This window comes from Canis aureus, chromosome 9 (genome assembly GCF_053574225.1).
Source record: "Canis aureus isolate CA01 chromosome 9, VMU_Caureus_v.1.0, whole genome shotgun sequence".
Lineage (NCBI taxonomy): Eukaryota > Metazoa > Chordata > Mammalia > Carnivora > Canidae > Canis > Canis aureus.
This window is the reverse complement of record NC_135619.1, coordinates 53,965,453-53,988,812: the sequence shown is the minus strand read 5'-3', so window position 1 is coordinate 53,988,812 and position 23,360 is coordinate 53,965,453. Positions and strand designations below refer to the sequence as shown.

Genomic DNA, 23,360 nt, shown 5'->3' with positions numbered 1-23,360 from the left:
TGAGAACTAATCCAAACTTTTTCCCATGGTTTATGAGGCCCCGTGTGAAGCTCCATCCGCCAAGCACCCCAAATCCTTCTCATTCCTGCACCCACCTCATCACACTCCAGACCATGCCAACACTTTCTCTCCCTGCCCTGGTGCACCGTGTGCCCCCTTGCCTAGAACACTTTCTCCAAGCTCTGCCTGTGGCTGTCCTCCAGAACTCAGCTTAGATGGCAGCTCCTCTGCACGATATCTGAGCACCCAATCTACACACCCCCATCACCCACCCTGCCTGTTGCCTCCAGTATCTGCAACCTGCAGTTATTCCATCTACCTGTTTGTTCACTTGTTTACTGCCTGTCTCTCTCAACCACAGTGCAGATCACATGGAAGGCCTGTCTGTCTGCTCATCATTGGAACCTCAACACCTAGTCTAGGTTCGAGGAAGAAAATAATGTTTGTTCGGTGAACAGACTTTAGGAGCCATGGGGAGGCACTTTACATGCATTATCAATAAAGCAGAAATTATCAACCCTATTTGACAAAGCAAGGAGATTGTCTCTCTCCTGAGATAGCAAGCTTTAAAGCCATATAAGCCTGGGGCTGCTGGTGGTCATCACTGCCACAAAGCTTGCTGGGGAATGATGTCAATTTGCAGAAAAGTAGAGCCAAGGGATGGCAAGAGGTGGTCTCTTTGGTGACATCACTTAAGACTCCATCTAGCCATTTCTAAAGGCCCTCATCACAAGGTAGCTTATGGGGTGGAGCACGAGGCTCCAAGAGGTGATGAGAACCATCCAAGGACATTCCACTAGGAAAAAGCAGGAGCTAGAATTAGAATCCAGGTCTGTCTGAATGCACAAGCAGGACTTGTTCCTTGTGGTGAGCAGGGGCCTTGGCTGAGTCCAGACCTGTCCCCACATGGCTATGGGTCAGTCTACATGGGTCTGGCAAACTGACAGACCAGGAAGACAGAGACCAATTCCCTGAGGAATGAGAGGCCTGGGAGAGAGGTCGCTACAAGTACAGGGGAGAAGGAAGGGTACCTAGAACCAGTCTCAGCTGACTCCATGGGTTTCTTGTCCAGATCAATAGAGAAATGAGCTACAAAGATAGACCCAAAAGTCTGTTTACACACTCAAGAAGGAAAATGGCACAAGTGGCCCTGCCTGAGTGCCACACTAGGAACTGACGTGCTCTCTCCAGTAGGGCAGTATACAGGAACCTTGCGATGGGAGACAGTGCCCAGCAGGAGACAGAGCAAGTGGAGCCAGACTTAATGATGAGACAGTCTGTGGGAATTCCCAAAAGTCTTGGAGGAGAACTTGGAAGCCTGAAATCCCATGTGAGTGGGTTGTAGCAAAAGCCACAGCAGTCTGGATAATATGGTTAACATGACCAGGTTGACAAGGCCAGGAGGGATACAGTGACACATCATTCATTCTCCCTCCTTGCATTCAGGGACACTGTCTTCTAGTATATCTCCAAAGCTGCCCACTGTTCTATTATCACATCCCACCAGCCCAGAACCCCAGACCCAGGGTTGGAAGGGGTCCAAAGGCTATCCCTGGCCCCACCCCTTACATTCAGAAGAAGGCAAGGCCAAGAGGGGATCACCTACCTCAGTGGCAGTGACTGGAGCTTGGCCAATGCCCCTGTTGACAGAGTCCCAAGACCGGGCCGTCAACATGCAGGCAAACAAGGGGTAAAGATCCCCAGCTCCCAGGCGCTGGCTGTACTTCTTCACCCTCTTCATGTCAGTCCAGATCAGTGACTGCCAGAGATGGCAGTAATCCAGGCGGAACTCATCTGTGAGCACCTACAGTGAGGGACAGTGTGAAAGGACCTGGGCCTCCTTTCCTCACAGAAGGCCTAGACCCTGGCTGGTATGAACACTGCAAAGGTGGACAGATGAAGACCAGAGCTCCTGTGCATCATTTGCTTCTCCCCCAAAGTTAAGCCATGCCTGAAGGTCCAACTTGAAAGCTACTACTTGCCAAGCATTGGTCTTGAGTGGCGGAGGTCCCCAATGCCCACCAAAATCACACTCCTCACCTGCCTACTAGTTAGATGCAGCCCTCTGCCTGAGCTCTGACCATTGAAACGTGCCAGAAGCAACATGTTCAGCTCCTGAAACCTTTTCCATGCATGCCCCTCCAAGCCCTTACCCTTGCTGCTGGAGGATGATCACACACACACACACACACCCCCCCCAAGGGAACCCTAGGGGGCAGAGCCTCAGTCAACCCCTGCCTTTAGACTCCTCCACCTACCGGGGACAGGTATGTGAAAAGCAATTAAACACCTGTTGTGTCTGGGCCATCATGTGCTTAGGGTTTGTGTATGACAGCAGCAGGCCTACCTTTTACACTAATATACCTAGTGTCATGAGTCTTTCAAAGAAAGCCAAGATTTTGGGAGGTAAGATCAGGGCTCTGAGGGGAGGAATAGGAGATCATTAAGGAAACCTCTCCAGGACCATGTGCCTCGGACTCAAGATAGGCTCTGGGTCCTGGCATTGGCAGTGAACTTCCCAATTTCCAGACAGGAGCTCATGGCTCATCTGAAGCATTTGAGTCCCAAGTTCCAGAGGACAGAGCTGGGCCCATCCAGTCCCTGTCAGCTCCAGGCCTCCTTTCCACTGCACATTACCTCCTACCTGGGGCTGAGTTACCCACCTTCCCTAAAGTCCCAGCTCATCAAAGGGTAGCTTACTTCCCAGTGGGTACAGTTTTTACAGCTGATAAAGCACCTGCCATACCCAGGCACATCTCCGTCTATTCCTCACCTACTTACCAACCTCATTTGGCTAAAGAGAGCTCGTATGATGTGACCTGCACATAATGACAACTCTAGGAGGAGGGCAGGGCCTCTCTATCCACCCTGGCTATCTGCCTCCTGTGTCTGTGGCAATTCGGGAACTGAGCGAGCTCTGATCCCAGGTAGGCCCAGACCCTGGGCTGGCTGGGTAGGAAAGGCCTCTCCCACCTGGTAGAGGCCGTGGTCCAGCAGGACAATCTCCACCTTCCCTGTGCCTGGGCACTTCCGCACTAGCACATTGCCAGGGTGGGGGTCACAGTGCACGAAGCCATTGACAAAGATCATCTCACTGTACATCTTGCCCAGGTGGCGTGAGATCTGAAAGAGAAGGGAGATGGGTGGGAGTTATGCTGCATTAACATCTGTTTCAGAGATCTCGACTCTGACCCCTGAATGTGATCCCTTTGAAGAGGAAGGCCAGAGGCATCAGGTGGACCTGAGCGGTCGTGGTGGGAGTGATGGCTTATGATTGTATAGTTCTTGAGTTTAAGACAGAAGCTCAGTTCTAACCCAGTTCTTCTCAACTTCAGCTGCACATAGAATCACCTAGAACTCAGAAGTGTTAGATGTGGGCCCCACGTATTAGCATCAGTTGTCAAGTTCCCAAGGTGACTGCAATACACAGCAAGGTAGAACTATTGCTTCTAGCATTTGCAGGGGCTGTAACTGCCACCCCAACCCCCCCCCCCCACCTTCTTCTTCCCTGTTCTCTTCTCAATCTCTTCATTTTCTCCCCAGAACTGAAGATGGGTGGGAAAGCTGGGGGTGGGAGTGGGGTCATCTCAACCTCCCCTTCTCCAAACAGCAAGGCTAGGGGTGCATGAGTGAGGAATAGGTGCCCCCTGCACCCCCTCGGGCTGTCCCATCAGCTCCAAGGCAGTCCCCAGGAGGACCTAGAGTCACAAGCCCTGCTCCCCTCTCCTCAGGCCCCTTTCCCTTTGCACCTCCCCACCAGAGCCCAATGTTAATCTGATTTATGAAGTCTGCACAGAAGAAATGACACTGGAGAGGCCATTTAAATCATCCTGTCACTGCTGCCCTCCCTGCCGAGGCGGTCTTCTTATCTCTACTCCCTTTTTATTAAAGCTAAAAGCCTCTTCCCAGCTAGGGAACAGCTGCTGAATAGCGCCAGACTTGGGCCCACAGATGGTCTGCCAATGGGTTTCCAGAGGACAAAGAGATGCTCAACTCACAAAGCTGATGCCCCAGGACACACACTGCCCTTGACACTCCTCTCAGTCATGCTGGACCCCATGGTCACGCATAAATATATCCCAGCCAGAGGAGAGGAGCTGGGGCCCATGAGTGGGGGGAAACATAGGAGCAGAGTCTTAAAATGAAGCCTTAATTCCTTTGCTTGACCTACAAAGCCCTGAACACCAGACCCAGCCTCCCTCCCTGGTCTCCAATCATGCCACAATGACACTACAGCCACATCCACTCTCTCTCTCTCTCCTCCAATGGCTCTGTGCTTTCCTACCTCAGGACCTTTGCACACGATTGTCCCTCTGCCAAGAGCCTTCCTCCCATCTCTCTTTCCCGTCCCAGCTCAGCATCAGCTCTCTGGAAAAGCCTTCCTTGACCTCCCAACCTAGATGAGGTTCTCCTACCACAAACTCTCACAGAACTCTACTTTTCTTTCATGGTACTAGCACGTTATTTGTGTCATTATTGATTAGTGACCATGTAGCCCACTCTTATAAGCTCCTAAGATGGCAGAGGCTGGCTCTATTTTGATAATTGGCTTTACTGAAGTCTAGTTTACATACCATCAACTGGCTCTACTATGTATCCACTTACCTATAACAGGCCATACATGTGAATATAGGACTCTACCTTCAACATGAATGAAATCCTTGCCTGTGGTTGTTTTTTGTTTTTGTTTTTGTTTTTTGAGATGCTGTGGTTCCTGTCTTAATGCTTATCCTAACCTCATTAATCTCTTCTGAATCCCAGTTACAAGTGGCCCCAAAACAAATCTTCAAGGATAACCCTACTATAGCAATAGATGGCATCCTTATATTGGCTTCAAAAGTAGGTACAATATGATCCCAATTTTACAGATAAGGAGCTGAGATTCATCAAGGTTCAACTTACATAGAATCACAGGGCTACAAACAGGTACAGCCAGGATTCCAGCCAGGTGTGACCCCACCGCCTCCTTGTAACCACTCTACATACAGGCTCACGGCAACCTCTACACTTCTCATGTGAACTTTGTGAGCTTAAAGGAGTTACCTCTCCCAGCTTTAGTAAAGAGGTTGTCTGAAGTCCTGACACCTACCCGGTGTCACGCTGAGTGAAATGAACGTCCAGTACTCTGCTGGCATTTGGAGGACTTTGCCCAATGTCTAGTTCTCAGCCTTGGGCTGAGATGTCAGATGTCCCAGGGCCACCATTATCCATCTCCTTGGAGGGGGGCCCAACTAGAGTTGGTCCAGGCTGAGCCAGCAAGTCTCCTTTCGAGAAGCCCTTTGGTTAGGCTCCTTGGAGCTCCAGAGAGCCATGCTCTAAAAGGCAGCATTTGCCAAACCAATTGCATTTATTAAGCAATAATTCATTTTTATTTGTCAAGGAGGCATATAAGGTCCAATCAGGGCTCCTGATCAGCCCAAGATAAGCAGTACAGCCAGACTATGCTGACAGAATTCCAGCCAAAAGCAGAGAAATGACATTTCATTTAGTCTGGGCAGACCTGTCATGAGGAGATGTATGATCTCCCCTGAGCTTTCTGAAATACTGCTAATCGCTCTGGGCCCCCTATTACTACATTGAAAGATGGCCCCTAGGGGTCTGGGAACTCAGGATGGAGGAAGCCCTTGCCCACGAGGAGTGAGCTGCTGCCAGAGGAGGAAGAGGTGCTGCCAACTGTAGCTCATATATACACAAGCAAAACCATCAAGTGGCCTTCCCCAATTTGACACCCCATCCAGCTGCTCCTATTTGGGTGTCTTTCCATTTGGGAGCTGTTCCTGATGTTCACTTTAACCAGATTTCGCCAACATAGATAGATATGGAAGGCACAAGCAAGAAGGAAAACCAGCGTAGGCCATCAGCTTCACTCTGGAGCCATCTTTGTACTACCTAGGGCTAGTGCATGACCTGGTAGTCTTCTCCCTTCCCAGTTTGGGTCCAAGTTCCCTTAGTTGTTAAGTGGGATTGATTCCATCTGCTCTACATCCTCACAGGGTAACCCTGACATTCAAGGTCAAAATGTGAGTAGACCTGGGAAAGTGCTTTATATGCTACATACTATATATCTACTATAAAATGCGTATATTACTATATAAGACATACAAATGTGTTAGCTTACTATTTAAAACGTGGGGAGAAATGTCCCCATTATCACTTTCATCAAAGTGTAATTTTCAAAAAGTTAAAAAGCACAACTCATAAAAATATAAAATGAATACATGTCAAAGATTGTTTAGTTCACCAATAAAGGAGCAAATAAGAAGGGAGAGCTGGTTCAGAGAATTTTGAGGGGCTGAGTATTTTATGGGAATTTAAACAGGAATAAGAGACTAAGATTCCTGGATTAGATATAAGACTGGTTATTGTCCTACAGAGCAATAAGGAAATCATAACCTTTGAGGTTATCATTCCTCTTGGGCAGAAATTATTTGCATGTCTAGCAGATAAGATCTACAGGTTGACATATGGCTTCAGTCTGAGCCCTTAATTAATTGTCAATAGCAGCGTCAGACAAAAGTACATTCCCCTAGATATTAAAAAGCCCTTGGTGGGCTGCTTGAACAATGTCTAAGAATGACTTTGAAAGGATACACTGCACACTCTTGGCCTTAATTTCTAAATTTTGGGTAATTTTTCCTCACATCTGTGAGAGTTAAATAGTTTCTTGGAACCACTTTGCCCAGAGAAGGCAAACAGCCCCCTTCTACTCGCAGAGACACGGAGGATCCCAGAAGAAATCTAAGGCCATCACTGGGCACCCTCTCTCCCACCCTCTTTTCATAATAATTTCGCTCTGTCTCATGATTAAGAGCAAACAACTATGAACACTAATGAACATGAGGATGCAGATAACTCTTCCAGATACTGATTTCATCTTCTTCAGATCTATACCCAGAAGTGAACTGCTGAATCATATGGTTAGTGTTCTTAATCTTTGGAGGAACCTTCACACTATTTTCCACAGTAGCTGCACCAGGCTGCATTTCCACCAGGTGTGCATGAAGGCTCTTTTCCCCCCTCCTCACCAACACTTTTCTCTCTTAGCTTCTCTTTTCTCTCTCTCTCTCAGCTTCTTGATGACCATTCTAACAGGTGTGAGGTGGTATGTCCTCAGGGTTTTGATTTGCATTTCCCTGATGATGAGTGATGCTGAGCACCTTTTCATGTACCTGTTGGCCACCTGTATGTCTTCTTTAGAAAAAAAAAAATGTGTGTTCAGTTTCTCAAAAGCTGCCCCTTGCCCTGTGACAGTGGCATCTGCATAAGGACAGGGGAATGCCACCTTCTTAGAATAGTAATAGCTAACACTCTGTGCCAGGCACCATTCTGGGCACCTTTCATGGACTCAGAGCCATCCTCTGTAGTAGACAGCTGAAAGAAGGAATACAAAAAGGAAAGGAGACTTGGTCACCCAGCCAGCAGTTAGTGAGACCGGGCTCCAAACCCAAGTGGCCCTGGTCCAAGAAACAAGCTGTCAATCACCCATTCTTGGCCTTTCCACTTAGAGGGAAGCTCCTGCCTGTAGGCAGGGCTGACGCAAAACCTTCTGAAGGTCCACACAGCAACCAAGGAGGCATTCCATCTGGAAGAAAGAGTCTCAGTGGGAAATCCAGGACTGCTTCTCTAACCAGAAAACTCATTGTTAACTAAAGCCATAGTATACCTCTTTTTAGAGAAAAAAAAAGTCATTGACAAGTCTTTTATTGTTCTGTGTAAAAAGAATGTGCCATTCATGTGAGTGACTTCAGTAATTATGTAATGCCTTTATTTCCTGACAGTGGGGATGTTAAAAAAAAAAAAAAAAAAAAAAAAAAAGGACTCTATAAAAAGTCTGAGTAAAGAATTAATTTAGTAAATAATATTTAAATCAAAGAGTTATTTTTGGATTTTTCTCAAAACTTGAATTGGCTGAAAGTGCTTTAATTATTCTATAATTGCATAGATTAATTCATTCCCACCCCCAAGGGAAAGTCTATTTATGTTCCTGGGGGTGTCGTGCAAGCAAGGCCAAGATCTCTCCAAGAAACAGGAGGTTGCTGTTGCAGGATATTAATAATCACGTAAGTAGCCTGATGTAAAGTATAAAGAGGTTAATTATTCAAATTCTCCTCGCTCTTCCATTAGTTTATGGCCAGGCTTCTTGAGGCACAAGAGCCTGAAAGATCAGGATTTTATTCTTCATCCTCAGGAACTTCCCTGGGAATACATAAACCTCAGATTACTTGCTGCTGCCCGGCGAGGCCAAATGCATTCGTGGAGAGGGTCCACCTTGGACTAGCTAACACAGAGATAAAATTCCTGAATGCAAAGGCATGGGGAACCTCTTCAACCACACAGGGTGCTAGGAGAGGTGGTGAGTGGGTTAATTATAAGAAGCCAGGAGAAAAAAAAAAAAAGGAAGCCAGGAGAGCTACTCTAATTTTGGAGCTCAGTGAAAATTTCTCTGGGTTAGGCTTACAGTGGGACATCACCTGAGAGCCAGGACATCAGATATCCCCAAGGCCAAGAAGGGCTTCTCAGGTCTCCTGGCCAGACAGACTCAAGGATCACAGTGACCAGAGGAATTGGGTTCTGGGGCCACGGCTATTGAAGACACAGTGAAGTAAGAGCTATCAACATTTTACATCCCCTGCCTCGGGCAACAATGCACTCCACGAAATACTTCCACATCCTTCCACCTTACCTGGGTCAGTATAAAAAATGGGGAAAGGGTTTCTTTCCTACACATTTCCTCTTTCTGGCAACTCTTCTCGCCAGTGCCACAGAGCAGGCTGAGTATCATCACAACTAGTGTGGAGCATGTACCGTGGGCATTGCACCAAAAACTTCATGTTTTAATCATCAAACTACCCTCTGGGCTACCCTTCTGCACCCTCACTTTATAGCAGGCAGCTGGGGCTTCCAAAGAGTGACTGCCTTCACCAAGGCGGCATGGTTCATAAGTAGCATAGCCAGTACCAAGGTCTGGGAAGGCCGACCCCACTCCTAACATCCCTGCTGTCAGGGAAAGAAATCTCCAGAAACCCATCTCATGCACCTAGATCTCTCTAACATCCCCACGCTTCTCAAGATTTGGTCCGACAAGCTAATAGAGTTCTCTATGCAGACAAAAGGAGATGTTTTCTCTCTAGTGATTTCAGTAAGCAGGATCCTTCATGTCTCTTCAGCTTCAACCCCCCACCCCCACCCTTGGTCTGCTGAGCACTTTCTACCACTAAGCCAGAGGCCCAGGAAGCAGAAGATGATGCTGAGGAAGAGTCAGTGTGGTACTCAACACGGGGAGACCAGGCACTACCTGCATTTATAGATAGGAGTTGGGGTGGGGTCACCGTTTGCTCAAGCGATAACCACTGCTCATTTTCCAAGTCTGTACCCAGGACCAACAGAAGTAGGTGGAAAGGAGGGGGGCAAAGAAAAGCCTTAGGGAGACATGCTTCTGTGAAAAACATCATGAATTATAAATGATCTCCTACAGGGGCTCCTGGGTGCCTCAGTCAGTTGAGCATCTGCCTCCAGCTCAGGTCATGATCTCGGGGTCCTGGGACGTATCAGGCTCTCTGCTTAGGGGGAAGCCTGCTTCTTCCTCTACCTTTGCCCCCCACCCCCACTCCACTTGGGCTCACTTTTTCTCTCTCTCAAATAATCTAAAAAAAAATTTTTTTTAATTAACGATTTTACACAACTCCACAGCTTATGGTCTATGCTGTGACCATGACCAATGACCCTGTAAAGTAAGTATTGTTAGGACTCCAACTGCCCAGATGTGGACAATCACTCAGAGTTTAAGTTACTTACCCCAGGGTGCCTGGCCAACAAATGGCAGAGCCAAGCATAACCCCAGGGTGCCCCAATTTTGAAACCCTCTGTCCCTTCCACTAGGGCACCCAGCCTCACCTTCTCCCACACTCTGTGCATACCTCTGGTATAGCACTTACATGCAGTACCTGTACACAGGAGGTACACAATAAGCATCTGCTGAAAGATGCATTTGAGAACCTTCCATGGCTCCCAGAATGACCTGGAATGGATTTTAAAACTACTGGAAGGAAGAAGCATGGCAAGGGTTTCTGGCTAAATGCAGCAGACTGAACCCACGCACTGACTCCACTCTCTCCCTGACCCCACTAAGATAACCAAAAAGAAACAAAGAGCCCCTGACAACAGAGAGCAAAGAGACTAGCAAGCCTGCATCTGCCAGGGGGAAGCAGACAGCTATTGAGAACTGGCTTAGCCAGCTAGACAAGAGACCCTAAGCTGGTGAAAGGGGAGCCTGGTGTTTGCCCCAAGCCCAGAGGCTCAGCAACTGAAGGCCCCTGACACCTTTGAAAACAGGAGTTGGAGGTCTTGAAAAAGGAGGATTTGTGGTCAGTCTTGCAAAATATGAGCTGAACCCCAAATCCCACCCCACCACCACCCCAACTCTGACTCAAGGCAAGATTTACTTTCTGGAGAGGCAAAAAGATAAACTCTGGAGGCCACACCATATACATCCCAAGGACAGGCCATCCCAAGGACAAAGGACTGAATCAAAGTCCACGTAATAACCACTGGGAGCCTCCTGCCCTCTTTCCCTAGCTGGCTCCCAGGCATCTCTTGCAAGCTCCCCATCTCTCCCACCCCTCTCTTGCAAGCACCCACCCCCACTCTCCACAGATTGCTTACCAGGCCCCACAAGTCCTCATCCCCACCTCCCCCAAATTCCCAACTTTGTCACCTTTCTCTCTAGCTAATTTCACACAAATTCAATTGGGCCTCAGCCCAGGCAGGGTCTTAAACATGCACTCACTGAAATCCAATTAACCTTCGATAAAAGGTCTGCAATCAATAGTCATCCTATGGCTGGAGGAGGCTCCATCCAGCCTAGGAAAGCGTGCTCCTACTCGACCTTTACTTTTAATAAAATCAATGACAGTCACTGTCACCGGCTCTTAATGTGACTGGCAAATATGATCACCAGGGCAAGCCCTCGGTAATATGCTGCTTCTGGGTGCAGAAACTCAAACAAAAGAGGGCCCCTCCAGGCTGCTGGGCGCCCTCAGGCCTCAAACTTCCTGGATGAGTGAACACACCTGGGCAGGGTTGCCCTGTGCCTGGAGGCTGGCCTTGTAGCAGGTGGTTCCTGGACTCCAGTCGGTGTCTGAACCACCTGAAGAGTTTGTTAAAATGCAGATTCTTGCAACTGTTTCCACTGCAGATTCTGATGAGTAAGTCTGGGGTGCAGCAAGGATCTGCATTATTAAATGATCTCCCTCGGGTGATTCTGAAATAGACTGAATAGGCTGAAGTCTTAGCTCCCAGCAATCACTGTGGTACAAGATATCTAAGCAGCATGTATCCTTAAAGTCCAACTAGCTAATCCAATGCCTTCAATAAGAAAATTGAGGCTCAGAGAGGAGGAGTGATTTGTCCAAGAGCATACAGCAAGCCACAGGCAGAACAGGCGCTGGAACTCAGGTCTCTTGCCTCCTAACCTGACATTTCTGAGTCTTTGGGTGCTGGCTATGTAGACTGGTCTTCAGGTCCTCACATGCTAGGCCCAGCTGGGCTGGGATGCTGCAAGGCCAGAAGGCCTCTTCAAAGTGGAGTGGGGCTGACTCTAACATGTGGTTGGAAGGGTCTGGAGCCATCCTCACCCACTTGGAAAGCAATTCCTTCCACAACCACTTCCTGCGCCCCAACTTCAAGTTGAGTCACCTGCTTGTGGCAGCCAAGATCCCACTAAACATGGCCGCCCAGCATAGGGGGTGAGATACCTGCCCCTTGCCACTTCTGTCTATCCTTTGCACTTCCCTCCCCAGGGAGCACTCACAGACAGACCATTCTAAGGAGAGCTTTGCTCCAGGGATAGGCTCGCTGAGTCCCACAGTCCTCAGGAGACTTTAGAACCTCAGAAGGCTGTTAGAAACTTTCAGTAACGTGGAGTATCCTATACCCCTGCCCTCCCCGCCTCCACCCAAAACACACACACACATGCTCATGCCCCACTGGTCTTCCATGAGGCCTCTGACTCTGCTGCTGCTTGGTAAGAGACATAATAGGTTAGTTTCTGTAAAGCAAAGCCTGTCCCCGGTCTTCTCCCAAACGATGGTCAGCGATGGCACAGTAGAGCACATGGACCACCACCGCCCACTGCCAAGCCTGAGGTTTCTGGGACAGTATTTAATGATAGCATCTCAGAATACCAAAGAGCCTCCCAGGTCATGTAAACCCCAGAAGCCAGGGCCAGGGGACTCAGGAATTAAGTAATCAAGACAGTGTGGTACTATTACAAGGATGGACCAATGGACCAATGGAAGAGAACAGAGCTTCCAGAAAAGACCCACAGGTGCCTGGTGACAAAGATGCCAGATATCTTTGCTTCTTTATCCAGCTGGAGATTACATAGTAGATCCGTATGAAAGTGGATGGAAACGTACCATCAAGATCTGGGAGCTCCCCTCTCTAGGTCTCTGATTCCTTGCTTGCAAATGGAGGCACCAAGCCATCCCTCCCAAGTTTACAGTGTAGAAAGGGCCTGGCACATGGCTAGGCAGTTAGTTAACACTAGTGGTATCAGGAAGAGAGGAAAGGACAGGATCCAACGATGGTAATAATCATGAAAACAACAACAATCTACTAGCTACCAATCTGGAGCACCAACCATACTCCAGGTGCTGTGCCTGGCACAGCTCATGCACTGCTCCTCTACTCCTCACTTCTTTAGAAGGAGAACAACATTTGCATGAAATGCAAAAAGCCATGCCTGACATGAGTCAGAGAGAGAAGGGTTGCATTCAGTTAGTGCCTGGGTGGTGGGCAGAGCTTCTCAGTAAGTACCGCACCTCCTTCAAGGAGTTACTGATGTGGCCGTCGCCCAGGTGGCCCTGGTTGTACTGCAGCCAGAGTCCGATCCCCAGGAGGGGCATGGAGAAGACAGAGGAGCAAGGGCTTTGACATCTGGCAGACCTGGGTGCAAATCCTTGGCTCTCCCCCCGCCAGCTGTGTGAGGTTGGGCAAGTCGTTTAACCTCTCTGAGCTTTAGCTTTCTCATCCATAAAGGGGGTTAAGATCTCTCATCTCACCCTTGGGAGAACAGCTATAAAGAGTAGTGATTACACGTGTCAGGTGCCTGGTACATATTAGCTGCTTATAATTATTATTATTACTGTTATTGCTTTCCCCAAATCACTCTGATATTAGTCTGCCCCACTCTGCATGTCCACAGGAAACAATAAACCAACACTCTACCCCAGCCCTGCCTCACAGAGGCTAACCCAGGGCACGAGGCTGGCTTATTTATTCTCCACGAATTCACAGGATGTCCAGCAAGGGTCTGCTTTGCATGGAACGCTGCCCTTATCTTCCAGGGCTGGAGGCAGGAGCAGACAAAGCAGGGCTCTCCGAGGGCACCACCCTGGCCAGCTCCCACAAGCCCCCTCCAGCCCAGCTGCCCCTCCTCCCAGGCACCTCACTCAGTGGTGAGAGCAAGCAACTACAGCAGAGCACATCTTTGTTTGCACTTGTCTTTGAAAAATCAAAGCTGCCTCTGATAAAACACCACTGCAGCTCTGGACTCAATGTATCCAAAGAGATTAATGGATTTGGGGGCCCTGCTGAAATGAAAATCCCACCGCAGCTGACAGTAAGTAAATGCCGGTAACCTGGCAGAGGAGGGGAAGGTATGAGGTCTCTGGCGTCTTTCCTGAAGTGCAGGCAGAGAGACCCTGCTCCCCATTAAGGCTGTTCAGGAAAAGCTGGAGGTGATCTCTCCTTCCTTCCCTCACCCTCTCCACTGGAGCCAAAGACTTTGTACCCAAGGGTCACGGTCGGTAGGGGATCCCTGGCTAGACTCAGGGACACACCAATGGAGGAGATGGGCAAGGAGGTCTCTCCCTCCCTCCTGTGCAGGAGCTCCATCCAAACACCCTCTGCAGGCCCACCCTAGAAGGCAACAGTAGCAAGAGCAGGGTCAGAAGCCCCAAGTTGTGCTACTGGCCGAGTGACCTCGGGAAAGACATCTGCTCTCCCTCTGAGTGCTCTGTCATCTGGAAAGTGGAGGGCTGAATTAAAATAATCCTTTTCTTATCCTTTCCCAACCCAAAAGGGAGACCTCTTCTAGAAAAGCCCAACAGGCAACTCCAGTGATGGCAGAGCTGCCCTGGGTGAAGTGGGGGCGGGGGGTCCTAGGGCCAATCCTGCCTCCCCACCCTACACACACATACCCTGAAGCCCCCAAAGAGTTCTGGGAGCATCGTTCCCTGCGTTCCCAGGAGGCCAAGGCCAGCTGTGGCTGAGCCCTTCCCAGCCATGTTCCCAGCGACTCAACCCCTCCTTTTACAAACAAGAAACCGTGGAGTCAAAGGGACTTGGTTTTCAATCCCAGCTCTACTAGCTCTGTGATCTTGGACAAGTCACCTTCCCTCTCTGCATCTCTGATTCCTCATCTGAAGAATGAAGACATTGAGACCTGCCTCCCAGGTTTATTTTGGAAAAAAGCACCTGGTGTGGCAAGTTAGGGATTCAATAAACATTTGCGTAAAAGGAAATAAAGGAGGAAAGGACGGAGCCCAAAGAGAAGAATGAAAACCACCACCATCTTGCCACCATACTGGAGGATGAAGTACATGCCAGGCACTGCTCAGCACTTGTGTCATCCTCACAACCTTCTCAGAAGGAAGTCATTGTCCTCCTGACAGAGGCCACACAGGCACTTGAATGGAGGTCTGAGCTCCCAACCTGCACCCCCTCCTACCATTCCTACCATTGGCTCGTCTGCTGAGCCAAGGTGTAGCTTCCTCTTCTGGGCCACCCACCCCTGGGACCACAGGCTCATCTTCATATGCTGCCTGGGGTGGGAGGAAGGGAAGAGCATTCACCTCTCTCCATTTCTTCCTCTCACCAACCCAGAGTGGTGGATCACATCAGTGTACTCCTCAATGCCCTTCATGACTCCCCGGTACCTTTGGGGTCCTGCCCAATGTCTTTACTACCCACCCCTACCTATTTTTCCACACCCCCCTGGAAACCCTGCCAAACTTCACCATTCCCTTCCCTGCACTGCCATCACTGCCCTCAACCCTCTACCCTGACACACACGCACCCAGCAAATTCCTACTCATCCTGCTGGGGAAGCCAACCTGCACAGACACAAGCTCCCTGGGGTCTCACTCATGCCCCTCCTGCTGCTGAGAGGTGGTCATAAGGAATTAGTTGTGTACCTAACAGCAACCCTAGGTGGTGAATTCCTTAAAGAAGGCAATGAGGTCTGGCCCCCTCTAAACCCCCATAACCAGTTCATAGGAGGGACTATAAACATGATAGCTGTTGTTGGGAAAGTACCACTCCATCCCTGTCTGTGGGACCCTATGGCAATCAAGCAGCAGAAGACGGTGTACAGGCCCACCCACTGGCCAATTTCTTTCTCTGGGACCAGTGGGGTGGGAGGTGGGAGACCAAAGGCTCTCTCTTCTTGTAGTTCTGTGAAGTAGAAATAGCTGGCACCTGCTGTCCCCTGCTGGCCTGAACCCTCGAGGCCTGAGGAGTGGCAGGGAGAGGGGAGGGCAGGAAGAGGGAGGGTCTAGGCACCCCCAGGGGCAGAAGTAGTAAGGCCCACGGGTTTCACACCACTGTTCTCTGGAGCTGCTCAGCATTGTGGGACTCCAATGGTACAAGAAGACAGGTGGTGGTCACTTGTCAGGGCAGGAGCTGCAAGAAGGGGCTCAGCACATGCCTGCACCCCACCGTGTGCTGCCAGCCCCAGCTTTAGGAGACAGGGTGGAGGACAGTACTAGATGCCCTGGGAGGATGCTTTGTGCTCAGAGATACTATAATTCTTCAAATAACAGGCTCTCTTTCAAGACTGTGAGACCTCACAGGGACACACCTGCCCTCGGTGGGCAGCCCTGACCAAGCCTGCATCCCTCACACAGCAGCCATGAGTGCTCAGCCTCACCTCGTTGACATCGATCTTGTTCTTCTCCATGTAGTCTCTGTCGTTGACCTGGCCGCCGTCCACAAACTCCATCAGAAGCACTCGCTTGGTGGACAGATCCCAGTAGATGCGGGGGACCTGGAATAGGCAAGGGCAGGTCAGAAGGGCTAGCGGGTCTGCAGCTGGAGGCCAGGATCACAGAGAAGCACAGTGAGCAAGGCAAGGGCACATGCTCCTCCCAGGAACAGGAGACAAAGCCTGAGAGGGTCCAGAGCGGTGACAGACAGGGCAGTGCGGGTCAGCCCAAGAGAGCCAGGCAGCCTCCTCCATCAACGAGGCCCCTGGCCCCTCCTTTAGAGACCCCTTCGTGCTTAGGGGACCACAGAACGGCTTCCCCACCCTCCTCAATGCCTCCAGACACAAGAGCCAAACTAAAATTGGGATTTAGGGGGAAAGGTGTGGAACTCCTTATACCTGAGCCAGAGTTGGCACTGAAATCTATTTCCTCTTTCACTAGGCCTGCTGCAGGCTCCTCACATGAATCTCAACCCTCTGCCTCAATTTCTACACCTGTGCAATGGATCTATTAGATGTATATGTCTACAAATGAACAAATTTTTACTAGGTGATAAACTTTTCAGTCTGGAAGTCCTGAGTCTTCTCACACTCATTTCCTACAAGTCTTCTGTGGTAGATAATGCTGGATCCTAACCCAGCACCTACTCCCAATCTTCCTCTTCCCCAAGGACATACTTTCCCTGCTTGCCTTGCAATAAGTATGGCCAAGTGACACAGTTTTGGCTTATGAGACATATGTGGAGGCCTGCTAGGGGCTCTGGGAAGGTTTTCCTTTTCTTCATAAAAAAGGGATTTTGTAAATGGTGCAACTCTTCTTACCTCTCTTTCCTACTTTGGAAGTGAATGTGATACCTGGAGCTGCAGCAGCTATCTTGTAACCATGAGGAAAAGTCCAAGAAAATCAGAGATGTTGGCCCTGTCACTGTCAAACCACTAACACAATATCAGCAGGCAACTGTTGTAAGGCTTCTTGCCATGTAAGGAAAATAAATATTTTTTTTTGTTTACAACACTCTAAATTGTGCTTCTGGTCACCTGCAGACAAGTGCATTCCTAATCCAAATGCTCTCCAACTGCCTCTGACTTTGAGAACACCCAATGGCCAAATAAGAGACCTGATTTCCCCAGGAATAGGCAAGAGATCAGACTGCACAAGGGCTGCTGGGCTGCCATGTGAGTGAGTGACAACCACTGCCTGGAGGGAGGAATTACTGGGATGTGCCATGTTTCCCCAACACCTTGTGACGACCTTGTTTCCACTCACAAATAAATTAACAAGGGCAGCTAATTCAAGGGTTTTGGGGAATAGGACTTCCCTCAACTCAACCCCCAAAACTCATCTAGCAAGAAGACCGCAGCCCTCAAGTCAAGAAACCAGCTTCCTTTCCTCATTCTGCTAATACTCCCATGTCTTCATCCACCCACTTAACGTCCAATGCCTCAGTTTTCTCATCACAAAAGACTACTCCTGCCCCACCTCTAGAAGGAGCTCTGAGGAGGACTGGGGAGGCACACACGAGCGAAACACCCTGGGCTCCCTGAAACAGAGGTTCCAACTGAAGTCAAGGTGGCATTTTGGTTTTGCTACTTTCCTGTAGTTCTTGCCGTTCAGGAATCTGGGCCAGTAGAGAAATCTGTGACTCTCTCTGACTGTGAACTTAAAATTCAGTCTCGCTTGGCACTTTTCAAAAGCTATCTTTAAAAATACGAGTGCGAGTTTGCTGTTGTGGCTTCCAAATGGAGAGGACATATTTTGGGGGAAGTTAAGTTCTTTCTCTTGGTTTGTTTGGAAACCTAAGCTTGGTAGTGGGTGCCTGAGGGCTCTGGGGACTTGAGGTCAGACCTCCACCCCACCCCCCCAATCTGGGCCTGCCTGAGTCAACTTGGAAAACAGCTTGAAAGAGCCACAGATGGAAAGAGAAAACCCAAAGTCTGGAGACTCTCTGGGCTTGTTAATCAGGGCAGTGGGAGCACCACATTCCCCCTCCTTCAGCCTTCTTCCCAGCCTCCCTGCGAATGCAACCATCCTATATGACAACACAGTGGCCCCCACCTCAGCTGCTTAGATTGGAAAAAACAGAATACCAAACCTGGGAAGTTGAGAGGTTTGTCACGAGAGCTCAGAGAGGACAGCAATTGCCCCTGGACAACTATATCATGGAAATGACAACGAAATGCAAATCTGCTCCCTGCTCAGTTAGGAGAAATCTGGCTTGACTGTGAGACATTAATTTGATGACCTGACCCCAAATCATCCTATGGGCAGGAGGTAAAATTCACCCCAACACCAGTGTTTCATCCCCATGCCTTACTTCTTCTGCTCCTTCCATCAAAGTAGAAGAAGATGAAAGAGAATCATTTTAAAGAGGTGATGAGAAGAACCAACCCCCACCCCACATACCCCCCAAACAAAACTGGACCTAGGGAGGCCCAGGGCCAAGGGGGGGTTGGGGACCCCACAGGAAGGGTCACACCCTGGCTATGAGGACTCTGAGTCTCAAGTCTATCTCTTTGTACAGATCAGAGGCCCACTCCTGTGGGCAGTACCTGCCCCCAAGCCACGCTGCAGCCAATCCTGATCCCAAGCAGGAAGACACAAATTATGGAAAATTGCAGCCTAAGACCCCAGGCTTCAGCCTCCTAGTCTGGCCCTGACCCCACAGTTCCCTTCTGTTCCTGTGCTTTGGTCAATGCACATGCAAAATAGGCTCTGGTTTGCCTGGGCCAGGGCTCATCACCCGGGGAGCCCAGGGAAACAGCACAGACCTCGAGTCAGACTCTCAGGATGGCACCCTGGCTTTGCTATCTCCAAGCTGAGTGACTGGGTAAGTTTTATGACCTCTCTGAGTGCCAGCTTCCCACCCGTAAAGTGGTGATGCCCTTCAGAGCAAAGCAACACTCCCAACTTCCTACTAGCATGTGTGGAATCCTGGTACTCGACACAACAGCACACACTTAGCACCTGCTGGACAAATGGCAGCTGCCATATGACAGCCGTGTAGCATTTCACATGTGGTTCCGGCACACAAGCAGAGCTAACGCTGTACACACTTCGGCACAAGTCAGATCTGTCCCATAAATTATGACAAAGGCAGAACAGCACAGTGGTTTAACAGGCAGGCTCTGGAGCCAGGCCGCCTCCCTTCAGAACCTGCCTCTTGCCCCTTAACACAAGCTGTGTAAACTTGAGCAAATGGTTTCATCTCTCTGGGCCTCAATTTCCCTACTGCAGACAAAGGGCTAATCATGGCATTTCCCTTGTGGGACTGTATAAGGATAAAGGAGTAAAAACATGTAAAGCACTTTTAAAAGCACTTTAAAAAGCACAGGCACATAGGGACGCCTGGGTGGCTCAGTGGTTGAGCGTCTGCTTTCAGCTCAGGGTGTGATCCTGGGGTCCTGGGATCGAGTCCCACATTGGGCTCCCTGCAGGGAGCCTGCTTCTCCCTCTACCTGTGTCTCTGCCTCTCTCTCTGTGTCTCTCATGAATGAATAAATAAAATCTTTTTTTAAAAAAAGCACAGGCACGTAAAAAAATACTAATTCATACTAATTATTATACATCAGTGGTTCGTAATCTTTGAGATTCATAGGAAGCTATGGTGCTTCTCTGACTGCATGCACATTCCTCAAGGCCTGCCCACAATTTCTGGAGAGTCCCAGATCCTCACCTTGCACTAAGAAGTGGCCACCCTGATGCGGCCCCGCTCAGGAGATGACTACTTAACCTCTCCCTGAAGTCTTCGCACATCCAAGCACACTCTCAGATCTTCTAGTCTCAAACCCTGTTTTCCCACCTGTCCCCCAGCTTAGTCACAAACCTCATGGCCTGCCCTATCCCCTCCCCACAGTACACGACAAATCTACAAATGCCCTGGTTTTGACCTTTGGGCCTGGCTGCCCTCTCACCCTCTCCTGGTCTCCCTGATACCACATTTCCATTCAGTGCTTGTCTGAGGTGCAGAGATTTATAGCACAGGGCTGAGGTTATTAAACCCCACTGGAAGATGCCTCACACACTGAGAGGTAAACTCTTCGCTGAGGCTTAATTACGCACAGATGTTGTGATGGGGTGCCAGTGTGCAAAAGCAATCTATCTCCAGTTTTAAGAGCTGAACTGGGTTCACAGTGCAAAATTTGCTTCCCACTTGTTATGTGTTTAGGCAAAATTAATTACTCAGGAGCCTCAGTTGCACCATTGTCTTAGGAACAGTGTGTGGGTTTTAGAAGCGGCAGGTCAAATCATTACATTAATTATTTACCCATTTGGCATCCTCATTTCAAAAATTTGTGTTATTATTATTATTACATGTCTTGGTCTGGCAGATGCTAGTTGGCCCCAGCCAGTGGATGATTTGCTGTTTCCATGGGAACGGTGAAGGAGATGGTTCTGTTTGTCTGGTTCATAGTTCTGGTGCTGAAGAGCACCCCTGCTGGCTTAGAGGCAACAGAATGCCCTTAGGCGAGCACCAGAGATGAAATCAGAAAATCTGAGTTGCAGCCCTAGCTCCTCTACTCTAAGACTGTCACCTGTAAAATGGGGTGATGGCTGTTGAAAGGATTCAATGTCATGGTACCTGCATGGTGTCCAGGGCAGAAGAAACATTTAATAAATACTGACTACCCCTTTGTACACTCAACACTTCTTGGAAGCCCCCTCTGAGCTCCTTATCCTGGGCAGAATGAAATACATGCTTGTGGGAATCCACAGAAACGTAGCAAAGTCTCTGTCATAATCTGGACATATATGCATGTCATAGGCCCAGATTGTAACAACATAGAATGTTTGTCCCCAGCTAGACGGGACGTTTTTCTCAGATAGGAGCCAACCATCTCTTATTCATCTAGGTCTCTCTAGCTCCTAGCACAACACTAAGTTCAGGAAATGCTCAGGGAATGTGGGATAAAGGAATGGAAGAAATGGGATATGCAAGCAGAAGCAACCATAATTAGATTCTACAGCATCGACCAAACGAGTTAGTATCACTCCTTGTCTGAGAGAGCCGTGTTTTTCTTGAATTGGTGGCTTGAACTTCAAGGCTAGGGCAGAGTTACCAGATCTAGTTTGCACAACTGAATTTACAGGCACACCCAGATCTATGATGGCCAGCTGAGGAAGCATTAGTCATACATTGCACTGGGGGCAGACAGTCCAGATAGACCTGACTCTCAACTCACACAGAGTCAAACTTTGTCAATGGCTACATCTTTCGCCAACATCAGTGTCAAGACACTACACAGATCCACAGTTGTGGCTTCTCCTCCCATGAGCTGAGCTTTAGGATTCACAGGAGGCTAGTGTGGGCACACCCTCAACCTCCCCATCCCTGTTAATCAATCCGGATAGCAGAAGTATCAACACTACCTCCATTTCTTAGGATGTCTTCAGAAGCCACACAAACATGCTAGTCAAGAGCAAGAGACCTTCCCACACAATGTACCGAGACACCTCCCCCTCTAGAAGAGGACTGCTTGACAGTTGGCTCCGGCACTACCATCTAGAGCTCCTAGAAGATGACTTCCTTTCCTATACAAGCTCCAGGCTGCCTGAGTGAAGAGAGAACAACTGATCTCTTCAAAAAGTTGAAAGCCAAGCTCTCTATGCAGGGTACCAGAGGGGCCCAACCCTTGCACCAGGAAGAGGAAGCCCCAGAGAAATGGGTCCAAGCCCCACCAAGGACGAGATATGTTGGAAGAACAGTGGTGTTGGTGTGCTTCTATCAATGGGGAAGCCTATGGAGCCCATGGGGCACATCAGACCAATCCTCAAAGACCCATTCCAGTGCCAACTCCTCAGAAGAGCCTTCCCTGCCCTGATTGCCCATGGAAGTCCCTTTTCCTGAAACTCCAGAGCACTTACTAGCAGGACCTCTCATAAAGCTGCTACTTTATATCATTTAATATAGTTTCCCACAGTAAGTGTCTTCTATCATCATATAGGCAGTTCTTCTATAATACTTGAAAACACAAATTTTTTCTAACATGATTGATGTATTGGGGGGCAGTTTGATCCAAATGCAAATTTTGCATTTGCTTATGTTAACTATCCTCTCCCAGGAAGCACCATGTGAATGCAGGAAACTGCCTCCAGCTGAACTGCACGACACAGACATATACAAACACACACACCCCAACATCACCATGTGTGTCATGAGTCCTGCCCACGCACATCTGGCAACACAACTTTCCGCCCAATTCCAGATGACCGTCCTTCCACCACCTCACAATATTCACAAGCAGCAACTCTTCTGATGCCCACTTTCACAAGCAGATGTCAAGACAGAGTGCCATGTGTTCTGCGGTTGTACATGTTTCTTAGCCATCTAACATGTAAAACTACACTCCTGTTTTTAGCAGGTTTTCATCTTTTATTTTCTGTGTCACTGGTGACATTTTTTAAAATTTGCATTTTCTCTTTTGTGAATTGTCTCCTTTTGTTATTTTACTTTTTACTGAAGTATAATTAACATACAGTGTTCTATTAGTTACAGGTGGATGATTCAACAATTCTATACATTACTCAGTGTTCATCACAGTAAGTGTACTCGTAATCCCATTTATCTTTTTCGCTCATCCCTCCTTCCATCTCCCTTTTGGCAACCACCAGTTTTTTCTTTGTATTTAACTTCATATTTTTGCTTGTCTTTTTTGTTTGTTCATCTGTTTTGTTTCTTAAATTCCTCATACGAGTGAAACCACGTGGAATTTGCCTTCCCCTCTTATTTCACTTAGCACTACATGCTCTAGTTCATCCATGCGGTTGCAAATGGCAACATCTCATTCTTTTTCATGGCTCAGTAATTTTCCATTGTGTATATATCACATCTTCTTTGTCCATTCATCTGTGGATGGACACTCGGGTTGCCTCCACATCTTGGCTATTGTAAATAATGCTGCAATAAGCACAGGGCTTCCTCTATCTTTTCAAATTAGTGAGGTTTTTCTTTGGATAAATAAATACCTAGCAGTGCAATTACTGAATCATATGGTAGTTCTGTCTTTAATTTTCTGAGGCACTTCCATGCTGTTTCCCATAGTGGCTGCACCAATTTACATTCCCGCCAAATGTGCATAAGGGTTCCTTTTTCTCCACATCCTCGCCAACACTTGTTACTTCTTGCCTTTTTTATTCTGGCCATTCAGACAGGTGTGAGGTGATATCTCATTGTAGTTTTGGTTTGCATAATGGTTGCACAATGATTAGTGATGATGAGCATCTTGCCATGTGTCTCTTGGAACTGTTGTTAGCCTAGCCCTATTTTCCCCATTAAGCCCTGAGGTTTCTGTTGTGTGGATCTGCATACTATGGAGTTCGTACTCCATGGAACTCACATGTTGCATTTTAACAGAACTGACTGCATATTAAGTGAGG

At 48.5% G+C, this 23,360-nt stretch overlaps 1 protein-coding gene across 17 annotated transcripts in view; it reads right to left on the bottom strand.

Moving 5' to 3' along the window:
• Nucleotides 1-23,360, bottom strand: part of ADCK1 (aarF domain containing kinase 1) — a 147,284-nt gene that overhangs the window by 5,817 nt on the left and 118,107 nt on the right. For all 17 annotated transcript variants that reach the window (XR_013386580.1, XR_013386581.1, XM_077910186.1 and 14 more), the window contains 3 exons: nucleotides 15,932-16,048; nucleotides 2,974-3,123; nucleotides 1,607-1,804 (listed from right to left, as the gene is read on the bottom strand). Coding sequence is in view for 15 of the 17 variants with exons in the window: in XM_077910186.1 (XP_077766312.1) it covers nucleotides 1,607-1,804; nucleotides 2,974-3,123; nucleotides 15,932-16,048 (465 nt within the window). In the remaining 2 variants the exon portion in view is untranslated. The remainder of the gene's footprint in view (nucleotides 1-1,606; nucleotides 1,805-2,973; nucleotides 3,124-15,931; nucleotides 16,049-23,360) is intronic.